The sequence below is a fragment of the Cryptomeria japonica genome, chromosome 7, assembly GCF_030272615.1.
Source record: "Cryptomeria japonica chromosome 7, Sugi_1.0, whole genome shotgun sequence".
In the NCBI taxonomy this organism is placed as follows: Eukaryota; Viridiplantae; Streptophyta; class Pinopsida; order Cupressales; family Cupressaceae; genus Cryptomeria; species Cryptomeria japonica.
Genome location: NC_081411.1, coordinates 358,075,247 through 358,098,427, shown reverse-complemented (window position 1 = coordinate 358,098,427; position 23,181 = coordinate 358,075,247). Strand labels below are relative to the sequence as shown.

At 36.9% G+C, this 23,181-nt stretch overlaps 2 protein-coding genes across 2 annotated transcripts; both read right to left on the bottom strand.

Moving 5' to 3' along the window:
• Positions 1–13,550: 13,550 nt before the first annotated feature.
• On the bottom strand, positions 13,551–15,625 carry LOC131856757 (disease resistance protein Roq1-like). The gene is made up of 3 exons (XM_059208679.1): positions 15,006–15,625; positions 14,059–14,288; positions 13,551–13,984 (listed from the first exon to the last, which is right to left on the bottom strand). Exons 1-3 carry the CDS (start codon positions 15,623–15,625, stop codon positions 13,551–13,553), a joined length of 1,284 nt encoding a protein of 427 aa, XP_059064662.1.
• A 121-nt stretch (positions 15,626–15,746) lies between these two features.
• LOC131856756 (disease resistance protein RPV1-like) lies at positions 15,747–16,568 on the bottom strand. The gene has a single exon (XM_059208678.1). The coding sequence runs from the start codon at positions 16,566–16,568 to the stop codon at positions 15,747–15,749; it is 822 nt and encodes a 273-aa protein (XP_059064661.1).
• Positions 16,569–23,181: the final 6,613 nt, after the last annotated feature.

Sequence of the window (23,181 nt, the reverse complement as noted above, 5' to 3'; positions counted from 1 at the left end):
CGATAGTCCGCGATAGTAATTCAACTTAGTATGAGAGGATCCGTTGATTCACACATTTGGTCATCGCACTTGGTTGAAAAGCCAGTGGCGTGAAGCTACCATGTGTCGGATTATGATTGAACGCCTCTAAGACAGAATCCATGCTAGATGCGGCGCATCTCTCTCTCCGGCTGCATAGCGACCCGCAGTAGGGGTGCTCTCACACCCCCAAGGGGTCGTGTCATTGGCTACCTTCGATCGACGCAACCACCTAGTCGGAGCAACCTTGGATAACAATTTCAAGTAGTTGGTGAGAAGAATCTTTTGCAGATGACTTAAATAAGTGACGAGGTATTGTAAGTGGCAGAGTGGCCTTGCTACCACGATCCACTGAGATTCAGCCCTCTATCGCCTCAATTCATGTGACCTCTTTTTAGCTCTATCGTAGGTGGGGTTTACAGTTCTAACCTTCTTCGTTGCTCGCTGACACGCATCTCTCTCTCCAACGTCCCCCGAGGCAGGGTTCCTGTCGGTTATGGTGCGCCTCAAGGGGGCACACGCCAGACTTTCTCATTCAAGTTCCCAGCGGGGTTACCAATGGTGCAACCCTTGGCCGACCTTTCTTTGTCCAAGGGTTGAGCGCGGTTTGTGGCGCACTCTTTTCTTCCCCAGATGCCAAATGTGGATGAAAACGATGCGACCCTGGGTCTACCTTTCTCTCAAAGGGCTGAGTGGAGTTTTCCAAGCTCCGAAGAGGGGTTTCTCATCCAGGTGCCAAGCTAGGCAACTCTTGGGCCGCATTTTTCGTCCAAGTGTTAGTTGGGCTATTCCGAGATTCGAATTCCCTAGATCTGGAACTGGCTATGGGCGGCATCTTTTTTGTCCAAGTAGTGGGGGTTTTCCGGGTTGGGGCTGCCTTGGTCGGAAGTGGAAGTGAGGTTTCTTGCATTACCCTCGAGCCACCTTTTCGTCTAAGAGTTTAGTGAGGCTTTTTACCGTCGCAGCTCCCCAGGTCTGAAGTGGGGATTTCTGGGTAGGTGCTTCGGGTGCCCAAGTGTCCAGTGGAGTTGCTGGTGCACTCCGAAGCGGGGTTATTGGAGCGCCCCCTCTTTTTTTGTCCGAGTGTTTGGTGGGGTTTCTTGCATTGGGGCTTCCCAGGCCCGGGTGTTGGGTGCACACCCACCCTGGAATGTACGAAGTCGGAAGTTGGGTTAATTGCCCGGTATGCCCCGGGTGCGCACCTTGGTTTGCACACCTTGGCTGGGCTGCGCACCAGGGTGGGCACCCGGGCGAGCACAAGATGGCACCCGTGTTTTCTTCAAAAAGAAATTTTTTTCTTTTTTTTCAACTATCTCTCAAGTGGGAAATTCTATAATCTCAATTTTTTTTTGCCTTTTTTGGAAATTTTTGAAGGCACCGCACCGAGGTGCCTACCATGGTGTGCTCTGAGGTGCCCACCACGGTACGTAATGCTGGTGCGCTCCGAAGTTTGCTCCAAGGTGCACACCATGGCGCGCACCAGAAGTCGAAAGTTGCGTTAATTGCGTTGTTTGCCCCGGGTGCACACCCCACATGCACCTTCGCTAGGGTGGGCACCTTAGCTGGGCTGCGCATCAGGGTGGGCACCATGGTGCACTCCAAGGTGCGCACCAAGGAGCACCCCAAAGTGTGCTGCAAGGTGCGCACCTCTAGTGCGCACGAAGTCGGAGCCCGGTTTGCCCCAGGTGCGCACCTTTGCCAGGGTGGGCACCTTAGTGCGCACACCTTGGTTGAGATGCGCACCAAGGTGGGCAACCGGGTGGGCACGAGATGGCACCTACGTTTTCTTCAAAACAAATTTTTTTTTGTTTTTTTTACTATCTTTCAAGTGGGAAATTTTATAATCTCAATTATTTTTGCCTTTTCTAGAAATTAGTGAAAGCAGCGCATCAAAGGTGCGCACCTCGGTGCCCACCTTAGTGTGCTCCGATGTTCCCACCATGGTGCACAACACTGATGCGAACCCAAGAGCGCTTTGAAGTGTGCTCCAAGGTGCGCACCATGGCACGCACAAAGTCGGAAGTTGGGTTAATTGTCTTGTTTGCCCCGGGTGCGCACCAGGGTGGGCACCATGGTGCGCAACGTTGGTGCGCACCAAGGAGCGCTCTGAAGTGTGCTCCAAGGTGCACTCCAAAGTGCGCTCCAAGAAGATCAAAATAGGGAGATGTATAAGGAAATTTTGAAAGAAGAAATTAAAAGGGCAATTTTTCAAATAAACCTAGACAAGGCCCCTAGTCCAGATGGCTTTCTAGCCAGCTCTTCCAACATTTTGGGGAAAAAGTGGGAGATGATATCCACAAGGCTATGGAAGAATCAAGAAAGAAAAAGGCAATGTTGAGGGCTTTAAATCACACTTCTTTTAGCTCTGGTTCCAAAGATAAAGGAAATCAATCATTTAGTGGTTTCAACATGATAGCTCTATGTAATACAATGTATAAAATCATCACTCAGGCTATTTCTAATAGATTGAAGGAAGTTTTGAAAGATATCATATATGAGGAACAAAATGGTTTTCCCCCAAGAAGATCAATTGTTGAAGGCATTATATTAGCCCATGAAACTGCACACTTGACCAGGAAAATGAGAGAGGCGGGTACGATTTTGAAACATGATATTCTTAAGGCTTATGATCTAGTTTGATAGGGGATTCCTTATTGAAGTTCTAAGGAAATTCCTTTTTTGTGATGAGTGGATTGATTGGGTGAATAGTTGCATCTCTACCCCTAAATTTTTAGTCCTATTAAATGGGGCAGTGCATGGTTTCTTTTAATCCTCTAGGGGCATTAGACATGGAGATCCTCTCTCTTCGTTTTCAACGTTATGGTAGAATCTTTAGGCAGACACATTAACCTTATAAGATCATCTAGGAAATGGGTTGGGATGAGTGCAGTTGCGGGAATAAAAATTGTGACCCATAAGCAATTTGTTGATGACAATTTTATTTGGACAAGCAAGTAGAACAGAAGCAAAAACCATTAAGAGTTTTTCAGATAAATATTGTAAGCTTCGTTTCAACAAATTAACTGGAAGAAATCTGAAGTCTTTTTTCTAAACACTCAGCCTTTAATGGGTGTTAGCTAGAATTTTAAATTTAAAGGTTGCGTATTTCCTAGGGAGATTCCTTGGAACTCCATTATTCATCAACATCAACAAGAAAGCATATTGAAAAGATCTTATCAATACCTACTTAAATCAAATGGGAACCTGAAAAGGCAAATGACTTTCTTTTGTTGGTAAATTATTAATGATTAAAGCAGTCCTTTTTGCTATTCTAGTTTATTCAATGTCTTGCCTCAAAGTCCCATCAGAATGGATGAAGAAATTAATAGAATTATGAGAAGATTGTTTTGGAGTGGCACAGGTAACCAAAATAAATTTCCATTAATTGCTTGGGGCGGGGGCTTGGGTATTAGACAACTTGTTGTGATGAATCTAGCAATGGATGCTAAATTATTATGGAGCATATTTGTCAATGGAAATAAACAATGGGTCAGATATTTGAGAAAGAAATACTTTAACGCTGATGACCCCATGCAGATTATACAATAAGGTATCATCCATGAGGATCTATAATTTGGAACTATATCTTGGAATGCAGAGACAATATCTCCAAACATGTTACTTGGGAGTTAGGGAATGGCCAATGAGCCTCATTCTAGATAGACTCATGGGATAACCATCCCAGTGATATTCTTGATGCCTACCTTAATATGTCTAGGAACTCAAGAAGGAGACATTGCATTGTTGGGGTGTAAAAGTGAGTAACTATGGTTTGATTATTCAGGACGATGATATATTTTAGTGGAAATGGAAGTCTAGTGTAGTCACCGGATAGGAGGGACCTCAAAGAGATCAGTTTAGATCAATCCACAGAAGTAAACACAACAGAAACAAAAAGATATGGAGGCAATGCAAAACAGAATGAATTAGTTCATAAAAACCGATTACAGATAACCAATAACATCCGAGTTACAATAACTGATTAGAATTGCCTTAAAAAAAATTAATTTGCTACCACGCCCATTGATCGGCACGGGAAATGAATTACAAGTTCTCTGGAATGAATCTGTCTTGAGTCCCTCTCTATTAATGATGAAATGGCATGCGAATCTAGTTTTTATATGTTTTCAGAACACCACACGATTTGCCCGTAGTATGTTCTTCTAGCGGTTAATATATTGAAGTCCACGTTATATTGTAATTATCAGAACATCAATTGAACATCAATATTAACTGTAAGTTTTTTAAAAAATATATTGAAGAATTGGAGAAATATGTTCTTCATGTTTTTATTTAGTTTAATAAAATTATGGATTAGCAAATTATAGAAAAAGATATAAAATTGGTTTGGTGGATAGAAGCAATATAAGTCTTCAAATGCACTAACCAAGCCTAACCTTACTTTAATTAAACCTTGATTGAATTATAACTATAATTCAACCCTAATTAAATCCTCATTCTAATTATAAGCATAAATATATTTGTAATTGATCTTGTCATCACCCTAACCCCAACCCCACACTAACCATAACCCTAAGCTTTATCCTAAAACCCTAACACTAACCTTATCTCTAATTGATTCTTCATCTAATTCTAATAGTAACCCTAATTAAAATTAAAATAATCTAATTTATTATTTTATAACAATCACTTAGTTAATCAAAATTAACTTAAATTTATAAAATACATTCACTTAATTATGAAAATTAGTTTTCAATTACAAATATCATTGTCAATAAAAACAAGGCTGCTTTGTTCTCAAGTTTTGTCAAATAGCAAATTGTGGCAAGAACTTTTGTTATTTGATAGTAAACAATTTAATCTTTTTGGTTAATATGATAATAATATTGGTTGGCTAAGAAATATAGTGTCTTAATAACAATATGATAAATTTTATTCACCTTTTAAATAATATATTTTCTAGTTAATATATTTGATTTGAAAATAATTTAATTTGATAATTAAAAAATATTAAAAAATCATTAAAATATTTTGTTGATTGAGTTTATATATGATGTCATGGTAATGAATTAAATTGATTTTTTTTTAAATGAATGAGAAGCTATTTTTTGGTGCTATTTTATTACTTGATTTAGTTAATAGTTTTAATAACTATAAGTAATAAAAATAACATTATAGTAGTTAATAACTTGTATATATTTGTATTAATAATTAAGTAAAAAGTATACATAGTAAAATATCAAAATTGGGAATGAACCCAATAAGTTGTTCCTGAGACTTGAGAAAACTATCTACCCAAAAATACAGCAAACTCCTACAACTAGTTTTAGTGTATTTATTTCATTTAATTACACTTAGGCTTATTAAGCCTACTTAGTCACGTCTTTCTACTAGACACTTGTCCATGCAAGTTGTCAAGATCGTTTAGGAGTCGATTAGAGAGGTGTTGACTTAGTTTTGACACCTCATGATAGTTTAGTGGGAGGCAACTCGCCACCACTCATTTAAGTGTTGGGTTTGACTTCTGATTCGATCCAATCACTCTTGATATATGTACTATTCTTCTCCATCTTATTTTAATATCAACTTTACACATATTTTGGTTGGTATCGTGCCTATGATCTATCTTTATTAAGATCTTGGTTATCACATTGTATTAGAGCCATATTGACATAATTTAGGCCATAAGCCAAATTGAACATCCCCACTTGGCTCTCGACCCTACGAATCCACACTTGTCCCTAGACCTTGCATTTACCCGCCCTCTTCCTTGTGCATTAGACCTAGTATTGCAAATTCAACCTATGCCTTGTGAATTCTTTGCCCCCATTGGTTGGACGTGGTTCATGTGGAAGAGGGCGCTCAAGGTGTTTGTGTAGAATCTTGAAATACAGAGAACAAACAAAGATAGAAACAAATAAAAAATATTTTACACACACAAAAAGCCTTTATTGAAATTCAAGAAGAAATGATTACATCTTGCAAGCACATTACTAAAGCATTACAATTGGCACTCTTTTATAGAGGTTGCAACCTCTACAACCATTCATATCATAACATGCATTGCATGCATCATATTTTATTACTGGAAGGTCTAAAAATAAATCAATGCAGACTAAAATATAATTCAAAGTCTCTAAAAATGGGGCATGCAAAACTAAAGAAAAGAGAGCATGCGTAGTGTGCATTATCGGATGAAAATATAATTAAGCATTTTCATCTATGAACTACACCATGCGGTGCATGCAATGAACGGTGCATCTCTAGAAACTGCAGTGTTCAACATCAGTTATCTACATACTCCCCCTTCAAGCTGAGACACAATATGATCTTAAAGTTTTAAAAAACTAGATCTTTGCTCCAAACCCTTGCAATTGACTATGCAACTCATTTATCTCGTTCATGAGAGATCACAAATCCTTCCCTTCCTTTCTGTAAAGAAGACTCATTACACTTGAATGTGCCATCATAGCAAGTAGTCGCTAGCCACTTGACTTGAACATCCAAACTGTTTCCAATCACTTTTATGTTCACATGTGAACATTTAGGCTTATACAACTTTCTAAACATATTTGTTAACTTTTGCCAACAGGATCCATCGATCCAACCATAATCAATTTGCATACAACCCATTTCAGATTGTCCATTCATCACTCTGTTCCAACATGATTTCTTTGAGTGATTCTTCAATCCACATATTGAACAAGGGTGAAGATCCCAACAATTCTCCACTTTATGTCCCTCTCTATGACAATGCAAACACTAAATTCTTTCAACTGAATTGCATGAACTTGTAACACTAGCAACAATAGATCTCTCTTTCTTACAATATCCTAGGCCTTCATACTTGGGCCTCATAGATACAGAACAGGCTCTTGAATTCCTTGCCCATGCTTTCCTATTCCTCTTCCTTTATAACCCATTTTTTGCATCATCTTCCAACCAACATTAATTTCAAAAGAGTCTTTGGCATTAACATCACAAATCACACTTGGAGATTTACACATATCCTTACCTTCAACTTCAAACTCTTTTCCTAAAGAAGATTAAATAGCTACATCGTCCATATCAAACAAACACAAATAACTTGTATCGCATGTGGCATCACACACTATTTGTTTTGATTTAAAAATCTAATTTTAATTTTCTAACAATTTTAACTTCTTGTCCAAATTTTCATTCTCCTTGTTGACTTCATCAAATAGTTTTAATTTTGCTTTTAGATCTTCTGTAATTCTTTTTAACCTTCATCAAATATGAGATAGATAGAATGATAGAAACATATTACCAAAGAGGCTTCCGAAAGCCAAGAGAGTTGCAAAAGGTTATTGTGGGAACTTGAGAGTGCTATAGAAAACTAGAGTTTGTTCTAACAAGTGAGACAAAGAAAGAGAAAGTTGTGAGAGCTAAGAGAACAAGAGAGATTGTATGGAGGAACTAGAGAGCTTGAGAAGCAAGAGAGAGCTAAGATAGCTTGCATGAATGAAAGAGATTTAAATTGAGAGAGGAGGGAAAGAAGAGGTCGGTGAGCTGTTTAGAAGATTCTAAGTTGTTTCCACCAACCAACATAGCTGACAAGTGTCAAAACACGCAAAACCGATATTTGAATGTTGAGATGTCACAAGATGAATGCACAATGCGTGGACGTCGGTGCGGTGCACTAATGTCTAGACATATCACGCTTAAAAATGACAAGTAGCTAGAGAAATTCATGGCTAACATGAAATAGAAGCTAAAGGACAGCTGTTGAAAGGTGTCTTGAGCATCCTGAGAGGGAAAAGACTAATGCAAGGGCTTAAATGAGCCTACTCAATTGCTAGGGGAATGGACACTAAAGTGGTTGCAAAAGTGTAGGTGCAATTTCAAAGGGGGATGCAATTTTTGACTCTACATACTGCTTCATGATATATTATTATTAATTAATATACCCTTTATTTTATAGTTATCTTCATTGTTAACTTATTATTTATCAAATAGCATTCATAATGATTACTCCCAACACTTAGTGATGAGGGTGATGAATTTTAAATTTTAATAAAATAAATTAATTTATACAGTCTATAAAAATATTTTTTTCTATAAAAACAAAAAAAGCCTTAGTAATATTCATAACTCACTCTCTCTCTCTCTCTCTCTCTCTCTCTCTCTCTCTCTCTCTCTCTCTCTCTCACACACACACACACACACACACACACACACACACTCACACACACACACACACACACACACTCACACACACACACACACACACACACACACACACACACACACACACACACACACACACACACACACACACACACACACACACACACACATACACTCCCCTCTACTTATTCCTCTCTAATCCACACTATTGACAAGAACTTGACACATTGTATCCCTTGTTTAGGTTGTCTTCATTAGATTTTAAAATTAATATAATTATTAGGTTTTGCATAGACCCTATCAAATATTTTCATGTGGATCTCTTGATTAAGCACATCAAAAGCTATTTTTGTTAAGAAACAAGGAATATTTTGATTTTGAGAAATGTGACTCATAAAATTTAAAATAAAATGGTGATAATAACAAGGCAATGATAATTTTTTTGTCTCTGGCAATGCATTGACCAAGAAAAGAACATGAAAAAAATTACACAATAGAAGTCAACACTAGGAAAACTATCCAACGTAAGACAATAGACAAAACCCATGGTTTTCTCAAGTAATAAAGCCTATCAGCTAATAACTCTACTACGAGGCACTAGCTTGTCTCCAACTAAATAATTCAAGTGTACAACATAATCCATATTGTCCAAAACAAGCAGCACGGTTTTTCTACAAAATGATTTTAGAGTCTTTTGTAAATATTCAGGTAAAGAACAATGTAATGAAGTTCTTATGTCCAACAACCCAAATCATTCTCCTTACCATATAGGAAGATCCAATGTGAATTTTTGGATGAAGAATAATTTTGTCAAGAACTTGTGTCTAGCTACTCGGGTCATTTTGCTTATCATATAAGAAAGATCCAATCACTTCCAGTGAATGAGGATTCCCCTTACAACTTCATTTTTTGTTAGATAGATATTTGTATATGGAAATTGGAGATGCTCTTAGAAAACCATGCCATCGTAGACCTCCACTTATGTACAATTTGTTCATCTTATGGTTACATTGAGATGAGACCCTAGCAACATTAAGAATGAGGCTGTCCCTAGAACTTATTATAACTCTATTGTCAAGGTCTAGCCAATCCCCAACCAAAGTATTCAATTGTTGAACATCATCCAAAGTGAGCAACACTTTTAATCCTTTCAAACGTTTTCTAAATAAATCTATGCCCTCATCAACACTATCTACTTCATCATCATATTTGCAAGCATATATCGCTAAGAACTTGTCCTATAATCTTATAAGACATGTGCCCTCTACAATAGTGGTATAGATATTTAGCCAATAGGCTTTACTTGGTGAACATGTCTGCTGGAATAGTCTCATGTCTTATGCCTAAATTTTTTGTCATTGTCGATAAATGTGTTGTGAAAAGGTGCAAGTGCATTTTATAAAGTGTTCTCTGAAGAAGGATGTCTTGGCTCTGATGTTATTGTCAGGCTAGACGATGCCATTAATGATGGAGTCACGTAATATCTATTTCACTAAGAGATTCGCTTTGTTCTTTCAACTATGGTCTTGCCACTAGTGCCAATAAACTATTTCAAAAAAAAAAAGTAACAAACAAAGAAGGAAAGATTTTTTTATAGTTCAAGATGTTGGATAGTCTATATATGAGTGTTGATAAGGAAAAAGAGGAAGGATAGACTAGTAAGGGTACTACCTGTAAAGAAATAAAATTATACCAAACTCTATGATAAATAAATAGTATACTTGAAGAGGTGCAAGAAATGCTAAAAAGACCAAAAGGGGATAAATAAATAAATGGAGTGGCAAGAAACTAGTTTGAGAAAAGCTATAAAAAGGTGCAAAAAAGTTGAACTTTTGGATTTGAAAACCAAAAAAATCTATTTTGGTTTGTTAGTCATGTTGGTTGTCTTTTATGGCTATAAAGTTTAGTGAAGTAGCATGTCAAATTGTAGTTGGAGACAATTAGAAAGAATCCAAAATCATCTAATCACAAGCAATCTCAAAGTCAAAACCATAGTATCTTATGAGATTCATTTGGCTAAAGTGAAACTTTCTCATTGGAGGCATCAATGATAACTCAATTGCTAAGTTATTTAAAGAAGGTTTAGAACATGGTTAACTATCATTGACCCAAAATAGTTGTGGAGAAATATTTAAGATGTGGTCCAAGAAAACTTGGATAAAGAAAAACAACAAATGGATGAGCAAGTGGGACATCATTTGCATGAATATCTAACAAGAATGAGGAATTAAAAAATTATGAAAAAAAATCAAGACTACATGTGAACAAAGTAAATTAGGTGAAAAAAAGTATGCTACATGAAAGAGTTCAACCCAACTTGGAAGCATGCTGTGAAATCATATTTAGGAGACGTTATTAAGGAAAAAAAGGTTGTTAATTGGATAGTTGAGGACCAGGTTGCATCATCTTAGGTGTGAGACTAATAGATGTACCATATGTAAGGAAGTTTGGGGAGAGAGAACTTGCAAATTATGTAGTGAGGGATGATAGAGATGGAATGGAACTATATCATGCGGTGCATAGTTTATTGGCAAGAGACATTGTTCCAATGAAGATTGATCCATGCGAGATGTTTAGGAGTTGTCATTGATGGCAATTCAGTTCATAAATCATATCCGATATATGTAGATTTGATTTACCGGAAGTTTTATTATCCATTAGGCATAAGTCTAGAAGGTGGAATACAGTATCCAGCAGAGTATGACTACATTGTGCATATCTTGATTTTAGTTCCATAACTTTGGTTGTGATAATAGAGGCAGATGATTCGAAGTTCAAGACAACTTATTTTGTAATCCTAGTATCCAGTGTTGATCCATGAGCAAGATTGAAGGTTCGGTATTCGATAATTCAGGTAGAACAGAGTCATTTTCATGATTAGTGATGCAACGTGTGATTCGTAATCTTTGGGATGATTTTAGCGGTGGTTGTTGAGTTCGAGGAGATCTAGTTGATGTGTGTGAAGCTTTATATCATCTTGTTTAGGTCCACATATAAATTTGTGGACGAATTGAGATGACTTGTTGGTACATGTTTCATGTTTCATGTTATGCGGTTTTTGTAAGTCGACATGGGAATTGATTTATTTTATTGATGTGGATATATAAGACCATTTCATTTGAGCATTTTGAATGATGATGGTGTGCGTGAGAAGATTGTATGATCGAATGTGCAAATTTTTGTGAATGTGATTGAAGGTTTTAGTACTCTAGTATATGACAAAGCAACAAAATAGAGCAGAGAGACAGAACAATGGCAGAAGAATTATTGAGCTTAACCAAAACTGCTATTTGGCATTAGTAGATGCTATTCTTTAGTTCAAACACTATTGTAAACATTTGTAGAACAGTGAGTCCTTCGAGGTTGTAGCCCTCTTTTGTATTTGAGCAGTGAGCTTTAGGCAGTGTGCCTAAATGCAAATGCATTCCCCCTTTTTAACATAATCATACTCCTGATCAAAGTATAATAATATTGTGGGTCTCAATCCCATCATGGTTTTTCCCTTTCCGAGTTTCCACATAAAAATTCTGGTGTTATGGTTTTGTGGTTGATTGCTTTATGTTTCTGCACTTTAATTTCATTCTTATGCATCTAGTGGTTTAAGAATCAGATTAATAAATTTGTGAATTGCAGAACATTGATTCACCCCCCCCCCCCCCCCCCCCCCCCCCTTTCCCCCTTCCCCCCTCCCCCCTCTCAGTGTTCATTGATTCCAACATAGTTTAGAGGATATTTGTATTTAAATATGAAAAATAGCTTGAAAATTGGCAATTTGCACGAGTTATTTGAAAAAGATAGGATTAACAAAATTGTTAGCTTCCTAGTTTGGGATCCATAGTAGCAAGCTGACATCAAAATGAGTTTGATGATAACTTAAAACTACAAATTTAAATCCCTTAGACTGCTTGGACTCTAGATGTAATAAAAAATATTAATTCTTTAATTCATTTAGGAATTTTTGTACACAAATTAGGAAGGCGTATGGAGTTTGCAACAATGGTGCAAACATTAAATACAAAGGGAGCAACTTTGAAATCAACACAAACTTAATCATACGTGGCCTTAGCAACAATGGTTAGACCAATCAAACAATTGATGCCCCATATTACAACTTTAACCCCATCTTTCACTAAACTAAGATTTAATTTCTTAATTATGACATTTTTCACATCATTCATTCCAACTTTTTATGACTCTAACTAAAATTAATAATATTTTCAATTGGATTGGGGAATTTATACTCAAAAATAAAATTTAATAGATTTTAACCTTTTTCAAATAAATAAAATATAACATTTTTTTTAAGTGTTAAAGAGATGACCCATCCTCTTACAAAGTAAAAAAAAGATACATCAATTATGGTCATACATCAATATGAATCCAATAGTATCGACAAACAATATAAAGATTGCAAAGCATAGGCAAAACCATCAACATCCCAACAACAAGAGTAAGAAAAATAAAAGATTGCAAAGCATGTGCAAAACCAACAACATCCCAACAACAAGAGGAAGAAAAACAAAGAAGAAAAAGCACCCAAAAGCAAGCAACATATTCATAATCTTAAGATGGCTTAAAGTCAAATCTCTTCAAGGAGCTCTATATCCTAACAACAACCTTAACCTTCAATTCAAAGCTAACAAAAATTAAATAATCAACTCAATCAATTTTAATTAGTCTTGGTATAAAAGTTAGGACATAAAATGAATTTGAAATAAATATTCATAAATAAAACAATAATATTTAAAATTTTAACACAATGAATCAATAAAGATGTTTGAAAATAATTTGTAAATTTGTTAATGTTCACATGAATGTTCTTAAATGCAAAAACAAAAATATATAAGTCCCTCCTACAATCATTTAGATCAATTTTTTTTAAGTAAACATTTCCACAACATAATTACTATTATCCTCTTTTAACTTTTAATTCTAAAAATTTCCAATAGATTTAGAAGGCATGTAATTATAAAAGGCATATAATTATAAAGAAACATAAATAAACTTTAACCTTTTCAAATAAATCAAAGCTAACAAGAAAATGATTTGCAAGAGTAAAATTGAAATTTAAACAAGGTTCTTTTTACAAAGACTAAAAAATGCATCAATGATGTCCATACATCAATATAGAATACAAATTGGATAGATAACATTGAGATTGCAAAACACTCACAAATTATTACCTTTTGTGACGGGTTGCAATTTTGGCAATAACAAAGAATTTCTCCTAGTTTCCACGGGGATGCCTTCGGATGCGACCCAAACATTCAGATCTTGTCTGTCGAAGATATAATAACTCTGCTACCAGCATAAAAAACAAAAAACACACAAGCCAATCCCCAACTAGAGAAACCAAGTGTACAACAGAATCCACATCGTTCAGAACAAGCAGCACACGTTTTCCTGCCAAATGATCTTGAGTCTTATGTGAATATAGAGGTGTAAGAAGTAATGTTGTTAAGAGTAATGTTGTTAAGGGCCTCTATCCAGCAACTTGTATCTTTCCTACGATAGAGGAAGGATCCTATCACTTCTAATGTAAGAGGATGCCCCTTACAAGCTTCTACTACTCTTCTAGACAAATCTTCGTAACCGGGAATTGGAGGTGCTCTTAAAAAAGCATGCCAACTAAATAATTGTAGAGCTTCATTTGTCTCCAATCCACTCATCTCATGGATGCATTCAGATGAGATGTTTGCAACATTGAGAATGTTCATGTCCCTAGAAGTTATTATAACCCTGCTGCCAGGGACGAGCCAATCCTCAGCCAAAGCATCCAATTGTACCATAGCATCAACATCATCCAAGACAAGAGTACGAGTTTTCCTCTCAAACGATCTTTGAACAAAGATTTGCCCTGAAGAACACTGTACACTTCACCATCATAATTGCATAAATCCCTGAGAACTTCTCTCTGCAATCTTATTAGACCTGTCTCATCTGCAGCAGTGGCACTGATATTAAAAACAAAAGAAACAGCTTCAAATTCCATATAAACTTGATTGTATAGAGCCTTGGCAACTGTGGTTTTACCAATACCACCAATCCCCCATATTCCAATTTTAATCACATCATCCACTGAATTGAGATTCAGTTTCTGAATGAGAGCATTCTTCACGCTGTCCAATCCAACTGGATGCTTGGCAACTTCTAACGTCACCCTGTCCAATGTCAACCAGATCATTCACCACCGTCCTTAGTAGACGAGCTTCAAGGCTGCAATGGTCGGAGTATATTTAATAGAAATTCCAAAGCTATTACTTAATCGTTGTTCTACCCCATTCCAAAGAGAAGCAGGAAAGTCAAGAAGGTAAAATTCAGAGAAGAAAATCAAGCATTCACATATATTAAATGAAAGGGCATGTTAGAAATAATTTACATCCAACAAAGTTTTGTTGTAAAATTTAAAATCCACATAAATTTAAATTTGTTGTAAAATTTAAAATCCACATAAATTTAAATTTGTTGTAAAATTTAATTTTAAAATTTAAAATCGACATAAATTTTAAGTATCTTTTAATAATTTTAAAATCTACCAATTAAATTATATTCAAATAAAAAATGGTGTCACAAACAAAAGAAATCCAATTAAATTTTATAATGAAAAATAATATCTCCCCAGAACTATATATTATCTATTCTGGTATATAATATTTTTTCAACTATTAATATAGCTGGAGGTTGGCTTTTCGTTTTAACTTATGAAGGGTATCATTTGCGAACCATAATATTTTCCGAGTCCAAAGTAAAATTATAAGCCAGACTTATTTAATAGTTATATTTGAGTAGAGACACATTTGTCATCCATTATCCAGCGGCAAAATAATTAATAAAAAAATCGAAAAGCAAGCAGAAAGTGAAAGAGGCTCATTCCTTACCCTTGAGTTATATCCATGGACCAGCCTGAGCGAGAAGAGATCTCTTGAAGAGCATCCTTCCAACTGTCAATCTCTCTTCTTGGGTATCGAACTGAATGGCCACCAAAATTTAGGCATGGACAGATATGTTGAAGGACAGACTTCCACCACTCAATCTCTTCTCTTGGGTATTGATCTGAATGGCTATAATGTTTGAGAAAAGATTGCTTATACGGACTGGAATTCTTCGAAGGATATCTAACATCCACTGGATCCACAGCATAAAAGAGAGGAATAATCAAACCAGGGTATTTCAACATTGAAGCGGCCTCTTTGAGACACCAAGCCGAGTTTGCATAGCCTGTGGAAAATATGGGAATTCGTATGGCACTGCGTTCGATTACTGTTTCCAAGCTCAACTCAATTACTTCCCCCTTTTCCAATTTGTCACTGTCTAAGAAGACATTGAGTCCTGCTGCGGAGAGAGCTTGGTAGAGATGAGCAACCAGAGTGTTTCTGACATCTGGTCCCCTGAAACTCAGAAACACATGATACCTCTTATCTGTTTGGAAGGCAAGTCCAGTGGTGGGAGGCATATATTCATGATATCTGCTACGGCTTTGGATGGCACGTTTAGCCATTTTGGAAGGCTTCGTAAAGTATTGCAACAGTGACAGATTACGAATGGTGCCAGGGAGGTCAGTTAAGCTTGCACACCCTTCCAAGTCCAAGTGTTGCAGTTGCGATAGGTTGCCAATGGTCTCAGGGAGGGAGGTTATTTAATGTATAACACATTTTCAAGTTTAAGTGTTGCAGCTGTGACAGAGCGCCAATGGAATGAGGGAGGTCCTTTAAGTTAAAACACGCTTCCAAGTTCAAGTGCTGCAGCTGCGGTAGATCGCCAATGGTATCAGGAAGATTCTTTAAGTTATAACACATTTCCAAGTTCAAATACTCCAGATGTGACAGCCCACCAATGGAAGGAGGTAGGTTATTTAAACTACCACACCCTTTCAAGTCCAAGTGCTGTAGCTGTGACAGGTTACCAATTTTAGGATGGAGTTCATTTAACATATCCCACCATGCCAAGTTCAATGTTTGAAGCTGTGACAATCTGCAAATGGTATCAGGGAGATAATCTAAACCTCTGCACCTTTCCAAGTCCAAGTGCTGCAGCAGCTGTACACAAGGAAATGAAAAAAGGGAAGAGATAGGAATGCTGTCCAAATTAGAGCAACCTTTTAGTTGCATAATCTTCAATTGCCAACTGTTATCTGCAGGTGTGGAGTGACCCTGCTCCCTTATTGCTGCAAGGATCTTCTTTATTGCTCTATACTTCCCAGTTGCAAAGGTACAGTCTTCCAATTTTAACCATATCAAACTTGAAGGCAGAGTATTTTCTGTCATGTCTTCAATGGTCACATTCTGCAAATGAAGATAGCGAAGATTATGTCTGTAAATCATGTGAAGCCTTTGTGGATTGCCTTCATTGACTGTAAGGCGAATGAAATCAATCTTTCTTAAATGGGCAGCCTCCCATCGTCGGTTTCCGTCTTTTTCTTTTTCAGCAATGATCCGCCCCATATCTCTCAAACGGTCATACATACCAAACAATCCTCTATCGGCAATCTTTATCAATAACTTCATTGAAAGATTACATAAAGCAGTGTCCACCATCTTATATTGTAAGGACTTCCAGAAAACGATGGGAAACTTTTCTTGTTCTCCAATGAAGCAGCAAGCAATGTCAATAAAGATTTCCTTTTCCTCATCACTAAGACCTCTATAACTGATGTAAAGCACATCGTGAATTTTTTGGATGAGGGTAATGTTGTCACGGGCTTCCTCCCAGCAACCTCTGTCTCTGTCATTCTTCTTATCATACAAAGAGGATGCCCCCTACAAGCTTCCACTATTTCTCTGGAAAGATATTCATAACTGGTATCTGGAGACGCTCTGAGAAAAGCGTGCCAACTGAACAACCGGAGACCTTCACTTATATCCAATCCATTCACCTCATGGATGTATTCCGACGGGACCCGAGCAACATTGAGAATGTGCTCGTTTCTAGATGTTATAATGACTCTGCTGCCAGGGGCTAGCCAACCCCCCACCAAAGCATTCAATTGTTCATCAGTAGCCACATCATCTAATATAAGCAGGACACGTTTTCCGCTTAAACGATCTGTGAACAGAGCTTTGTCCTTGACAACATTGTCTACTTTTCCATAATATTCGCATAAATCTCTGAGCACTATTTTCTGCAATTTTATAAGGACCGGTGAACTGTTTTCTGCACAGTGGTTCCGACATCAGATAGGAAGGAAGCAGCAGCAAAACGATCATAAATCTGATTGTACACGGCCTTGGCAACTGTGGTCTTGCCAATACCACCTATGCCCCATATTCCAACTTTAACCACCTCATTCTCTGAAGTGAGATTTAATTTCTGAATAAGAGCGTTCTTTACACTGTCCAATCCGACTGGATGCTGGGCAACTTCTAACGGCACTCTGTCCAACGTCTGAACCACATCATTCACCACCATCTTTACTAGCCCAGCTTCGAAGCTGCAATGGTCAGAATAGTTCAATAGAAATTGCAAATGTACTACGAATTATCCTCGTTCTACTCCCCCGGGGAGGAAAGTTGCAAAATCCAATGAAAAACTTGGAAATCTGAACATTCTAAAAGTGCTATAGAGGTCAATAATTTTCTAAGATATTTAATACTTAAATAAAAAAGCATAGGTTCAACGATTAGCTATTGTTTTAAAAAGTTAATAGCTAAATAAGGAAACTATTTATTATTTTTTTATTTTGAGATAAAACAAAAAACAAAAATAGAAAAATTGATAAGTAATGAAGTTGAGTGAATATATAGATATTATTTTAATTAGAAAACAGAAATATATATGATTAATATTTATTTTAAAATTATTTATAATTTTTTTCATAATATTTATTTTAATTTTATTTAAATATATATTTTTTTTAACTAAAATATTTGTTTTAGTTTTTTTTGATGAAGTATAATGTAGGAGATAGTATCTATTCATATTGTATTAGACTAGCATATATATTTTAAAAATAATCTATTTAGAATATTTTAGAAAATTACACTCATCAAAATTTTTGCAATAAAAAAGATAACAAAAATAGAAAATTACACTCGTTAGAATCAAATCAATTTCAATATGAAATAACTAAATATTTTAAATAAAAACATACCCATATTTTCTATTATAAATAATAGAACTAAAAAATAAATGAAATCAAAATGTCAAATTAAATTTTCTTAATTTCACATTAATTCATTAAAAGACTACCAAACTGGGTAAACAAAACACCCAAAGATAGTATAAATCACGTCATATGGCTAAATTAAACAATGTCATGCCCAAAGATGGTAAATTCTCAAAGTCCAGTTTGCAATCAGAGAGTAGATCAGCATCTGCAGTTATCAAAGCTGAAATCCAGCATTCAATAAAGGAATTGAGAAAAAAAGATTTGCCATTCAGAATACTTTGGATTAGTAAATATTGTGGTGTGCATGAGAATACGTTTCATATGTATGTTTATTATATCTAATATGGATGAATATTATCATATATATCTATGCTCTTTAAATATGTAATAAATTTTATTATATTTTTTAATTGAATAAGCTGTCTATTCTTTATTCTTACAAATAATTATTGAGGGAATGGAGGGAAATATGTTAGGAGAGGTGGTAGACATCGGTTCTCTTAATATAAGTAGGCCATCCTAAGGAATGTAATCATCAAGGTCAATGTTCATGTCGCTTGTGGACCATGAGACGAGTTGTCTTGGTTAGATGTTGTGCACTCTTAGACTTAATTCCCGAGTTCCCTTGAATTAAGTAGGTCACCCCAAGAGATGGAATCCTCAAGGTGGGTGTTCCTGCCACTTGTAACCCAAGGGGTGAATTGTCTTGGTTAGATATTGCATACTCTTGGACTTAATTGGGTTGAACAATAATTGGGCACCCTTTATGACTTTCATCTCCAAACCCTATGATGATTGATTATGAGAATTAAAACTATTGATGATATATATATATAATTGGGTCTCTAATCCTAATAAAGATAATGGGTCTTACGGATTATATGATTGCAAGACCAAATCAGAATAATGTAAAGTTATAACTCTAACTATCTTAGATATCTTGTTTTAATTAAATTTGTGATTTGAGGAGAAGATCCAGAATCATCTCAAAAGGGGACATTACAAGCTCTGAAGATTCTATATTATAGCCCTCAAATCTGACCTCTAACCTCCTTGTTCACCATAGTTGTCATTGACTAGAGAGACTGTCCATTCAATGTCGATTATTTCTACTATACTGGCTACCTGTATCAAAAAGTTTATAGCCTTGGCTACTTTGTTCTTCCTACGGTGAGCTACTTATATATAAAGTTGGTTATGATACGTGACCACCATTGGTAAACCGATTACCCATTCTCCACTTGTGCAATGCCTTTTGATCAAAATATTCACTAGAGAGTCGATGACCATCTTATCCTCACCCAAATCTAGAAGAGTGCCAACAAACATTGACGCTATATCTAAGTTGAAACGATATCAGTGGTTGGTTTTCGAGAGAAGTCTTCCCCGAGATGTCATTGAATTGAAATAGGGAGAGAACTTGACCTAGTTTTTGTATGATCATGAAAGCGAACTGAAGAAGTGCAGAACGAACAGAAAGGAAAGAATAAAATAAAAATACAATAACAGAACACGCAGGTTTATAGTGGTTCACTCAAATTGGCTACGTCCACTTTTAGTCAGGGGATTCTCTTGTTCACATACATATAATACACAACAGCAAAATATATATAATAACTCCAACACAACTCAGAAGAGAAGTCAAACAGCCAAGAGAGTTGGAGGGAAAAAGCTATTGGCATTTCATCTTCAACAATCTCCCACTTGAAACCCAATCACTGCTACAAAGATTCCCCTACTTGCCCCGCTATCAGAATTTGACAAGGCCGAGAGAATTCCTACAAAACTCAAACTTCTCCCTTGTCACAGGCTTAGTCAAAGCATTAGCCAGATTCACCTTTGTATCAATCTTCGCAACCTGTAACTTGTCTTCTTCAACCACATGATGAATGAAATGGTGTTGCAAATCAATGTGCTTAGAGCGACGATGAGATGACTGATTATTAGCCATAAAGATGGTGCTGTTACTATCACAAAAAACAACAGTCATGTTGTTTACACCCCAGCTCACTCAATAATCGCTGCAACCAAAGAATCTCTTTGGCCCCCTCAAATAGAGCTATATACTCAGCCTCAGCAGAAGATTGAGTAACTGATCGTTGCAATCTGGAAGCCCAACTGATCGCTGCCTCAGAAAATGTGAAGACATATGCGGATGTAGAACGGTGTTTGTCCAAATCACCACCCAAATCGGAATCTGTATAATCTTGTAGTTGAAGCTTACCTCCACCAAAACATAAAGTATAATTGGAAGTACCTTTCAAGTACCTCAAAATCTACTTAACAGCATTCCAATGAGCCTTGCCTAGATTGCTCATAAATATGCTAACAACTCCCACTGCATGAGAGATATCGGGTCGAGTACAAATCATGGCATACATAAGGCTGCCAACTGCTGATGAATATGGAATATGTTTCATAAAGTCTTTGTCTTCTTGTGTCTTGGGACACATTTCGGAGAATAGACGAAAGTGATTAGGTAGAGGAGTCACAACAGCTTAAGATCTTTCATACCAAATCTTTCTAAAACTTCAGTAATATACTTTTCTTGAGACAATCTGATTTCTTTGTTTAGCCTGTCCCGTATTATATGCATTCCAAGTATTCGTTTTGCAGCCCCTAAATCTTTCATAGCAAAATTCTGAGCTAAAAGTTGTTTCAAGTCAGAAATTATTTTCACGCTAGAACCGGTGACTAGCATGTCATCAACATAAAATAATAGTAAAACAAACTCATCAGAATCAAGCTTCTTGTAGTAGACACATGGACCAACCTCACAGCGGATAAAGTGATGCTCAATCATGAAACGCTCAAACTTGCAATACCACTGTCTTGGGGCTTGTTTGAGCCCATACGAACTTCATTTCAGCCTACAACATAAATGTTCCTGACCCTTTCTGACAAATCTTTTGGGCTGCTGCATATAGAGTTCCTCTTCTATATCTCTCCATGAAGAAAGGCGGTTTTAACATCAAGTTGTTCCAGCTCAAGATTTTTGCTGCTACTAAACCCAAAACTGCACGAATGGAAGTCATTCTCACAACCGGAGAGAAAATTTCATTGAAGTCTACACCTTTTTGCTGATCATAACCTTTGACAACTTTTCTGGCCCTATAGTGTTTCCTGTCGCCTTCTTCTTCCTTCAACCGATACACCATCGATTTTTCAAGACTTGTTTATTAGATGGAAGTTTCACCAAATCCCATTTGAGATTTGCCTTCAAGGAATCCATTTCCTCTCGCATTGCCTCCATCCATTTCTCTCTATGGGGATCATTACAAGCTTGTTTGAAGGTAACTGGCTCAGTTTGATTAGTGAGTAACAACTCTGGATACTCGGCTAGGAATAATTCATAATCCTTAAACTTTTCCGGAAGCCTCTTTCTTCCTGTTGGGTCTTCTTAAACCGGTAACTGGAGTTTGTTTATCACTCGCACTCTGTGATAATTCATTGCTCTTTGGTCGCCCAATATGTCGAAGATTGTGCCCAAACGTATCACTCTGTATATGAGTAACAGGAAAATTAAGATGTGCAATTTGTCCTCTTGGATTATAAAATTCGGGGTCATCACTTCGATCAATATAATCTAATTGGCCTTCTATGGTTTTCGAAAGACCAATGCGTTGTATACTTGGCAGTTTTCCAATTTCATTTAATGGTTTAACAGAGCTGGAACAACCTGCTTCATCCCGTGATGGTAAACATTGCGAAGAGTTTCCAGTCAAATCAAAAAATTTATCCCGTTTGACCAGACCGTGGCATATCACGAGCCAGTGAGGAATTATCAGATTCCACCGAATTCGTTGATTTGGGACCAGAGAATACGCTGTCCAGGGGCAGGCCATGAAGGCTCGATGTCATGTGTTGCCCAGGGGTGAGGCGTCTGCAAACCGAATTGTCCTAGTGCGCTACTCAGGGGTGAGGTGTCTGCAAGCCGTGAAGGCTCAAGGTCGTGTTGCCAACCAAATATGTTACCAGGCTCTGGGCTGGCATGTGGGGGCCGTGTATTTAATCGCTCCTCTGGAAAAAGTTCAAAATCCCCTTGTAAAGGGTGGATAATTGACCGTAAAAAAAGAGACTCCTCATGTGAGGACACTCACCAAACTGGGAGTTGTCAATCCCAAGCTCTGCATCATACTGACTAGAAACATTAGATGAAGAGATAGGGCCAGAACCCAAAACAGAGGTTGGGGAAGCAACAGATGTAGAAGGCAACCTCAAGGACTCTGCGACACATTATTTTCAAATGCCAATAAAGGCACATATTTTGTGATGTCAACCGGTTGTGTCTGCAGGGCTGGAAAACAGTGTTCATTGAACACCACATCCTGACTCCTAATTATTTTTCTTTCAAGCGGATCCTATAACCGGAAACCATATTGGTCCTCACCATAATCAATAAAAATGCAACGCCTTGATTTGGGATCAAGTTTAGACGGCTTCTCCTTTGGAATGAGAGCAAATGCTTCACAACCGAAAATTTGAAGATAATGGTAAGAGATTGGCCTACCCAACCAAGTCTCCTCCGGAATGTCAAAATTCAATCGAGATGAGAGTGCTTGATTGATCAAATATACCGCTGTACTGCAGGCCTTTGCCCAAAACTCCTTACCCATTCCATCATTCGAGAGCAAGGATTTAAAAATCTGCTAAAAATCACCAAAATCACGATTTCTCTCGATGCAAAACCCTAGCCGATTCGCCGTTTAAATCGGGGCCGATTTATTTTATAAAATCAAGGGTTTTTTGCCATTAATATCGCGAAAAAATCGCACGGCAAACGGTAAAAATCGCCCTATGCAAAAGTCGTTAAATGTTTATAATATTTGGTAAACCTTAAAAACAGCTTTTTTTTTAACGGCAAGGGCAAAGTTAATTTTTGAAGCACACGACTGGAGGAGACGCGACGGCCGACGGGATTGATGAAAGTTCTTGACGCAGCAGAGGCC

What these genes read in the sequence shown, in the direction of transcription:
- LOC131856757 (XM_059208679.1), bottom strand. Translation starts at nt 15,625, where the DNA reads ATGGCTAAACGTGCCATCCAAAGCCGTAGCAGATATCATGAATATATG. An exon ending in TCCATGGATATAACTCAAGG is followed by an intron (nt 14,289 to 15,005) that starts GTAAGGAATGAG and finishes GACATTGGACAG; the next exon opens with GGTGACGTTAGAAGTTGCCA. An exon ending in CACTGCTGCAGATGAGACAG is followed by an intron (nt 13,985 to 14,058) that starts GTCTAATAAGAT and finishes AGTGTTCTTCAG; the next exon opens with GGCAAATCTTTGTTCAAAGA.
- LOC131856756 (XM_059208678.1), bottom strand. Translation starts at nt 16,568, where the DNA reads ATGGGGCGGATCATTGCTGAAAAAGAAAAAGACGGAAACCGACGATGG.